Genomic DNA, 8,722 nt, shown 5'->3' with positions numbered 1-8,722 from the left:
ACACGATCTGACATCCCTGCTTCCCCATACGAAAAACAATGCATTATCGAAGCCATGAGCGGGGCTCGATTAATTGGGAAACTTGGCATATTGAGTTTGTCGTGCCCATGGGAAATGGTATACCTGTGTATTGAACCGGAAACGACGTTTAGATTACGTTCAATGACGAAATATCCGACCAAAGTGAATCCTTAATTACGCGCGGACCTTTAACTTCCGGAACTTTTTTTTGCTAAGAAAATTCATTTCCTTTACGAATCGTAACAGAAAGTTTCCCGCGTAGAATTTCATTTTGATGTACATTCGTTGGAATTCGGCGAATGTCTGCGTGGAGCGATAAACGCGGGGTCGCGAGATATTCACGCAATATGAGAGCTATGTGCTCGTGTGTTTTCACTTACAGAAATATATGTTAAATGTTCACGTAATACTAGCGTTGAACATTGCAATGTTTTTCTCTGATCGTAATTGTTCTACTCTTTATTTACCGTTAGGTTCAATGTAGACAAAAATGTTGACGTTTGGGCGTAAAAAACAAAGTAAAGTAGTTCAATTAAATTTGATCCATGTATTACTGAGCAATAAAGTGCTTAGCAGGAAAAAAATTCAAAGCCAACAAACAACTTGAGCACACTACCACGTGTTGGGAGATTTATTTAGTTAGTAAGTGTAGCTATTGTAGTGTGCATAAGATATTTGCCGGCTATTATACCTAGACAGATTGTAGTAAATGGAGTGCTACCACCTAGTAAATGGTTATATTTATGTACTTATTGAAGTGTATTTTGTGCAGCCCCCCGTCGCGTGATGGCGCATGGAGCGCGCATGCGCGGCGTGGTGCGCGGTGCTGGCGCTCGCGACGCTCGCCGCCGCCGGCCCGCGCTACAGCTCGCGCATCGTGCACACGCATGCAGGTAACCCTACCACACTTACCACTAGCACGATTCCAATGCGCTACTGAAGCACTCACGCGCACGTTTTACTGATAGTAATAGGCTTTTAATTCAATAATTAAATTCAAGAAACAATTTATAATAGTGAAAATAGTAATATACATACTCTTCTATGCTCATATAAGCGGTTCTGATATGTTGCATTGTCTAAGGTTCAACATGTTTCGTCCAAATACCCGTTTACGCCTAGTAAGTTCCAATTATTTAAAAGTTATGTACCAGATAATTGTATTATATGAGTTTTATCAGTTTTGTTTACCAAACACAAAAAAAATACGTAAAACATTAAAAAATCAAAAGACAATCTGCTGTTGAAAGTATGGTATCAAATTTCTGTCTATTTATTTAATATACAATAAACACCAACACAAAATTCAATAGAATGATATTCTTGGCCCGTTTATTCACTCCATTCATAATAAACAGCAAAGTGCAGATCCGTTGCATGCGAAAAATCAAGTCGTCCGTAAAGTTCTAAAGAAACCGAGGCTTGGACGGAAGCCAGAGGTAGCCAAAATTCTTACTTCCCACAAACACTCACGAGAGTAGTTACAGTGAAGTGCTGCGAACCGATAGATTCATGGGCTTCCGCGCTACCGCTGAGCATTTACTGCAGCAGCAAATGTATTTGTAATAATGGTTCGAAGCAATGTATGATCTTTTTGTTGTAAATATACATGTCGGATACGGTCATGGGTTCTGACGTGTCATAAGAGTTTTCTGAATCTGGCACGAAGCAGCAGTGTGTCGCATATAATGATGTTAATTGCTGTGTCTTTAAAACCCGCCATAGTGGCCCACGTAAATATGTCGCATTCCGGGATCTGTCTGTGTATATCTGGTTCCAAGCCGGCATAATTGTGACGACTGTCCAGGGGTAATAATCTCCTGGCAATCGACATTCCATTGGACCCCACTCAACTTACCATCAGGTGCAGTGGCGTCTTTTTGCTGTGCCCGTATAACAAAAAGATTTTAAATAAATACACCCATGTTTGACATATAACAATAGGAGTGCCGTCATAACATTCTGGACCATAAAATCTTCATTTAAGTGAGTACATGTGTTGCATCTCCATCCACCCCTCAATACATACGTAAGGACACGCATGTTTCACACTATCTATATCAATATTTCCATTTACCTTTTTACATCCCATCTTGTTCTAACATACCTCATCCAACCATACAATATTGCCCCTTAATAAAAATGAAATATAAGCAAGAAACAAAGGATCCCGAGGGAAACAATACATATTGAACAGGGTGACGGCTGAGGGGGCGAGCGCAGGGTTGTCACGTCGTAGCTTTTAATACTATTTCTTTATTTATAACTGAATGTCGGTGTATGCAAATCGCTCTTGATTGTATTGCATATTATCATCCCTGGTAATATGTCATGTAATATCTGATTGTACAAATGTTTACCATAAATTACATTACACAATATGCATGTCATTGCATTATGTTCTGTGATCATCTTGTATTGCCAAGTAACATAATTAGCTACATATCGGCAGTAGACATAGCTTGCGGGAACAAAAAGGGGCCTTGGTCGTGTGCGTAACATGAAAACGAGCGCAGTACGCCGCAATTGTTTTAAGTAGTTTGTTACCGAATGTCACAAAAAAAAAATAATTAGGAAGTATATACCTTATTACGAAAATAGATGGGGCGGTAAATGCCCGGTCGGCCTTCGGCGGTAAGATGCCCGCTTCACTTTTTATAGGAACATTATTTGCATACGGTTGCGTATGAGTATCCCTAACAAAATGCATATCTGCTACCCCTACTCATAGGTTATAGAGAGCAGCAGTGGTGCAAAGAGCGTGTGACGGCGGATATGCGTCCATTTGTCAAGTGCTGCGCTGTACGAGTGCTTATCGGACGCGCGTCGTACGACAATTCGTGCCGATAAATAACGGGTCGCTCTCGGACGAGTACGGTTGTTATTGCGCCGAGAGGGGGATGTCACTCTCGGATTGAGTTCTATCTATTCATTTTATAAGTATTTGTGAGTTTGTAGTGAGTAACTACTCAACCATTTCGAAAGAACTTTGTTTGATGAAAAACTGTGTTTTATTTAATTTGTTTTGTTACTGTTATTGCGTTGAGAGGTATGAGTTAATTTTCTTTTAATTAAGGTCTTCCCTCAAACAGATTCACTTATTTAGCAAACCTACGAACGAATATAAGAAATGCAAATTTTATACAGATGGAATATTTTTCATATAATGTACACAAAATAATAAAATACAAATTTCAATTTCAATTTTAGTCCATTGAAATGTTACATTTTTTAGGCCTTACCTTGCGTTTTTTAGAGGACGCAATTTTATTTTTTTGAAGTGTAGGGGGGGGGTCTGTCTAAAGCTAAAACCAAGTTTGTGGGGTCGCCACCCTTGTCCCACGGCCGCCATCTTGAAAATAGGGGTGGAAATGGTTTTTACGATGTATCTCTTAAACTATTTATCTGACAAAAAAAAATGTATGAACATTTTTTGTTGCAGATTAAATTCTCTACAACTTTGGTCTAGTAACTTTTGTCGTAGAACTATAAATAAAAAAGTTATAAGCGAAAATGTTAAGAAATTCAATGTTAAGCAATGTTCATTGCAACGTCATCAGAACGTGTGTTTATAAGGTTCATAATACTTTTTTTTGTACTCTCATTAATACCGAAATACCCAAGGGACCATTAGGGAACAAAAGAACATCTGCCTGCTATTATTATTATTATTTCTAACCTCTTATTGTAAGAATAGCTGATAATATTGTGTTGAAGTTGTCGTTCAACTTATATCTTTTAGTTGTGCTACATATTTCTGTACGTGCGGATGTATTTTATTCTGTTTTTAATTGTGAAGACGATTTCAAATGATTTTAGACACGATTTTAACTTGAGTGAAAACTACTTTTTTTATTAGCATTTTGACTTTTAAAAGTCTTTAAAGCACAGCACTGGAAATCGCTTAACATTGAATTTCTTAACATTTTCGCTTATAACTTTTTTATTTATAGTTCTACGACAAAAGTTACTAGACCAAAGTTGTAGAGAATTTAATCTGCAACAAAAAATGTTTATACATTTTTTTTGTCAGATAAATAGTTTAAGAGATACATCGTAAAACCATTTCAACCCCTATTTTCAAGATGGCGGCCGTGGGACAAGGGTGGCGACCCCACAAACTTGGTTTTAGCTTTAGACTGACCCCCCCTACACTTCAAAAAAATAAAATTGCGTCCTCTAAAAAACGCAACCCCAAATGTAACTTTTCAATGGACTATTTGGAATATTTTCAATTATGAATATCTCAAAAAAATATCGCAAAATAATGTAACACTGAATCTACATTAACACAATAGCAAAATGTAACTGTAAGTTGTTTGACGAGTGAGCCCAATTTAAACAAGCATTGACCACAGATCACCTGTACAGGACGGGGCGGCGGCGGCGCGGCGTACGCACATAATCCACGACTCTACACCAGCGGCCCAAACCCAACCCGGTGTTTAATTCCACTACAATCCCGGCACAATCCAATCAGACCGGGCCTAAGGCAAACGAGCCGAATGACAACGCTTTGTTCATTCCCGAAATGCGGAGATCAAATTAATTATTGTTTGGATCTCATTCGTGGCGTGTACCCCGAATGGGGTTAACCTTTAAGGGATAGTGATGAGGCCAATCTATCCGCCCGGCGTGATGTATATAATCGTGTTACATTGTGTGCATCAAGTGTATTTATTGATGTTCCGCTCAGTCGGTTTGCTTATCGCGTGAAGGAAATGTTCAAAACGAAATAAAATGTTTAAGGGTCTTTTAACGCTTGTATTTTAGAATCGATACTTGCGCGAACAAGTCGCGTGGAAAGGTAATAAAATATTAAGAGCAATAAATACTATCTTACCGCTTTGTGTGGAAATGTATTAAAGCTTGCTGGTTGCAGGAGCGATACGAGGCATCATAGTGGAGCCAGCGTCTCGGCGCCTGGAGCCCGTGGAGGTGTTCTTGGGCGTCCCGTACGCGGGGCAGCCGGCGCGCCTGGCGCCACCCCCGCCAGCGCCGAGCTGGTCTGGCACCAGGCTCGCCGACGCCTTCGCGCCCGTCTGTCCGCAGCGGTGCCCGGATATATCCAACAAGTCAGTCACCACACGTAGTTCAGTTAAATATAATCAATAGCTGATGGCTCAGAAGCAATATAAAACATTGAAACGTATCGTAAATTCGATTGTTAGTCACATCGTAGAGGAAGATTCACTCTGCTAGTAACTCAACTCTCTACTCTACTCTTGTTACATGATCAACCATCGATGGCCCCATAGCTCGGTAATGGCAGGCAATATATATCGAGCTATTCAAATGCCCATAATCTAGGCCAAGAGTTTTGCATTTGGGTTTCACGGAATTTACAATTCGCAGAAACTGTATAACGTTCAATCTTAATTTTAAAAGGCGGACTTTATTAGCGCCATTTGATTATTCCAGTATAAATATTCAAAATAATTTCGAATTGGTTAGACTGCTTGGTATCTATGAAGGGAAAAGCCACTTTCCGCCCATCTTTATAAAAATATTAGTCAACTAACAACTGCCTCGATCGCGTAGTTGTATTGCGAGCGCGGTGCAATAACCGCTCTAAGGTATCAAGTTCAAATCTCGGATCAGGCAAAATAATATTGTTTCTTGCTCAGTATCAGCCTGGAGACTGAAATTTGTACTCGATATGGTGACAGGCTTGCTCCCTATCACTTTATGGGACGGATAGCACGGCTAAAAGTGATTGGACTAGTTATACCTCTGCTTACAGCTTTCTTTAATAGCATAAATAAAATCTGTTTCATTACCAGGACCGCAGCACTTTCAAAGATGCCGCTGGGCATATACAACGAGCTGAAGGTCACAGTTCCTCTCCTCGCCAACCAGAGCGAAGACTGTCTGTTCCTCAATATATATGTGCCCGGTAGCGGTAAGCGAATTATGAACCTAGTAAACAATAAAATTCCCAACTGTTTTTTTGTCTTGGCATAGAAGACATGATACCTGTTGGTACAACTTTAATAGATAGTCGAAGGAAACCAAGATTATGCGGGCTTACTTGATAAACATCGCCTGAACCTGGTCCCCGACATGTGGAGTGATGGAGCTATGTAGATAAACCATATTTGTCATTTTATCCGTTTTAATGAAGTTTCCGTACTTATAAAATAAAATAAATTGCTCATTCTTGTTCTTTACATCATAATTTTTTGTTCGCTTTGCATATTTCAATGAATTATGTCCATCAATTATTAAATTTAATCAGACAAGACAATGATGAATACTATCCATTGACGTATACCATCATAATATTTAACTGCGCGCTGTAAAGAGTCTCAGATGTCAATGTGTCGGTGTGCAGGTGCGCGCGGCGTGGAGGCGCCGTATGCGGTGGTGGTGTGGGCCGGCGCGCCCTCCCACGAGTGGGGCTCGCCCAACGTGCTCGACGGCGCCGTGCTCGCCGCGCGCGCTCATCTGCTCGTCATCACTATTAACTATAGGATAGGATTACTAGGTAACAGCATACAAGTTCACTAATTGTTGATTGAATTTATTTATCCAGTATAAAACAGGACGACATAATTGTGTCGACTGGTGAGGAGTAATCATGTGTCGTCAGTCGAATCTCTGTCTAGTCCCCATTTATTATCAGGTTTAGTGGGATCACTTTGCAGTGCTCGTGGAAAAAAAAATCTTCTTAGCTCCCAAGAAATCTTAGAAATATTCTATCTTAGTGCTTCTAAAGCCAACGGTCTGCGCGACTATCAGTCAAAAAACTATAAAGTGTTTTTATGGTATGAAACAATAGACAGCATGTTCAAGTTCATAAGGAGACAAGATTGTGCGAGCCCCTTGTATTTGTTTTAATCTGTATATAGCTAACTTAGTGTATGACTACGTAACTAAATATATCACTATATGACTAAACTAGTAGCAAAAGAAAAATAAGTTATTTATACTGGTGAGGAGTTCACTGCATTACACGTTCGACTGTTATTCGGTCGGGTGCGGTCTCACATTTAATCAACGGCAATCTATCCACAAATGTTTAGTCATAATTATAATAGACAATGCAATTGTTTTAATGTGCTCACAGATAATGTATTTATTTAATGTCCTAATTTGTTTGAAAATGTAATTTAGCTTTTGGATAATATGAATTATAATTAACTGTTATTTAATACTGTAATAACGTAAATTGTGTATTTTGACAGCTATTATCTACATATTACAGTAAATGTTGGTTACAATTTTGTTTCCCGCTGATAAATTGTCTTTAAACTTACGTAATAACACAAACTTGTAATTTTATATAACTAAAGTTTAAACGCCAAGGATTGCTATTGTATCTATATACTATAGCATTATAAAAGAATACTAAATTAGCTCATAAAAACACACAGTTCTTACAAGCTTTTCGTGTGTTGAATTGAACACTAATCGCGCAAACTGGATCGGATAGATGATGCAGAATATAGGAGAATTTCAACGACTGCAAGTGACGCGATGGTGTCCCTGCAGGACCTCACTCATTGGAATATAATGTCGTTGATGAGATTGAAGATCTTTTGCTAATTTTCTCTTACAAGACAAGGCCTACTTCTTCTTAAGACGTCAACACTGTCCACTTCTTTGAACTACATCTGTTTGGCAAAACATCTTAACCTTTCAAAAATCAGTTTAAAAACTTCACACCAATCCTTAGGTTATCTAACAACGGGCGTGAAGTCCGACCCTATACAGCAGGCCGGCGGCTCGGCTATCTTGGATGTGATCGCATCTCTGGGCTGGGTACGAAGGAACATCGCTGCCTTCGGAGGCGACCCTCGGAGAGTGACCCTGGCTGGTCATGCCGCGGGAGCTGCGCTCGTCAACGCTATGCTCATGGCGCCGGAGAGTAAAGGTAAGGTCTGCTAAATGAGTTTTTAATCTTGGAAGATCCGTGCAAGAAAATAAAGTGTTTATTTTAGGAAAATATGGAATAGGATCTGTAACAATTAGAAGCATAATAATCTACAAGACTGTTCAGTTGTTAGTTTATGCAAGGGGTTAACACAAATTTTCATCCAAGGAAGAATTTGGATGACAAGGGCTTCATCAGCTATATGATCATTAGGTCTGGTGTCCCGAGTCCTGCTGCTAAGCGGTTCAGCATTAAGTCCGACAGCAATGGCCCCCGACGCGGCGTTGGCGAGAGACCACACGGCGCAGTCTCTGAGATGCGTGCCGGAGACTTCCGATGATGAAAATTGGTAAAACTTACTGATAGGATGGATATAGAAGAAAGTTATTATAGATTTATATGAGAAGGTAAAAAAGCTTATCTTACCTACCTTGATATTATGTGACGGCTCATAACACCAGAGATATGTCGAGTTAGTTTGAAAGTATGGTTATAAATAATAATACGAGGAAGGGAATTTACTGGCATTCGGTAAATGTATCAAAACTTTGGAGTAGGCATCGTTTTTATTATAAGGTCGTCGATGATCGTTGAGTCCGTCTATTTAAACGGCAAAGCGATGATTATGTATCTACAACTGTTCTGTATTCATTATGTAAAGCGCGCCATCTGGAAACCACCTACATTGGTTACCTACATAAAATAATACAACTGAACTTAATTAATGATAATATAATAGTTCCTTCTAAATTGCTCCATAAATAGTATCAGAAATCCTTTGATAATAATAGAGCACATTGCGGTGAGCCCTCGATAGGAACACCC

General features: G+C 39.4%; 1 protein-coding gene across 1 annotated transcript in view; it reads left to right on the top strand.

Annotated features, from left to right (window-relative positions):
• Positions 1 to 814: 814 nt before the first annotated feature.
• The window catches only part of LOC115446734 (neuroligin-4, X-linked), a 33,245-nt gene continuing 25,337 nt past the window's right edge, over positions 815 to 8,722 (top strand). Inside the window, exons 1-6 of the mRNA XM_030173507.1 lie at positions 815 to 914; positions 4,904 to 5,096; positions 5,805 to 5,923; positions 6,356 to 6,508; positions 7,700 to 7,897; positions 8,111 to 8,246. Of these exons, the coding sequence (XP_030029367.1) occupies positions 815 to 914; positions 4,904 to 5,096; positions 5,805 to 5,923; positions 6,356 to 6,508; positions 7,700 to 7,897; positions 8,111 to 8,246 (899 nt within the window). The remainder of the gene's footprint in view (positions 915 to 4,903; positions 5,097 to 5,804; positions 5,924 to 6,355; positions 6,509 to 7,699; positions 7,898 to 8,110; positions 8,247 to 8,722) is intronic.

This window comes from Manduca sexta, chromosome 23 (genome assembly GCF_014839805.1).
Source record: "Manduca sexta isolate Smith_Timp_Sample1 chromosome 23, JHU_Msex_v1.0, whole genome shotgun sequence".
Classification (NCBI taxonomy): Eukaryota; Metazoa; Arthropoda; class Insecta; order Lepidoptera; family Sphingidae; genus Manduca; species Manduca sexta.
This window is presented reverse-complemented; position numbering and strand designations above follow the sequence as displayed.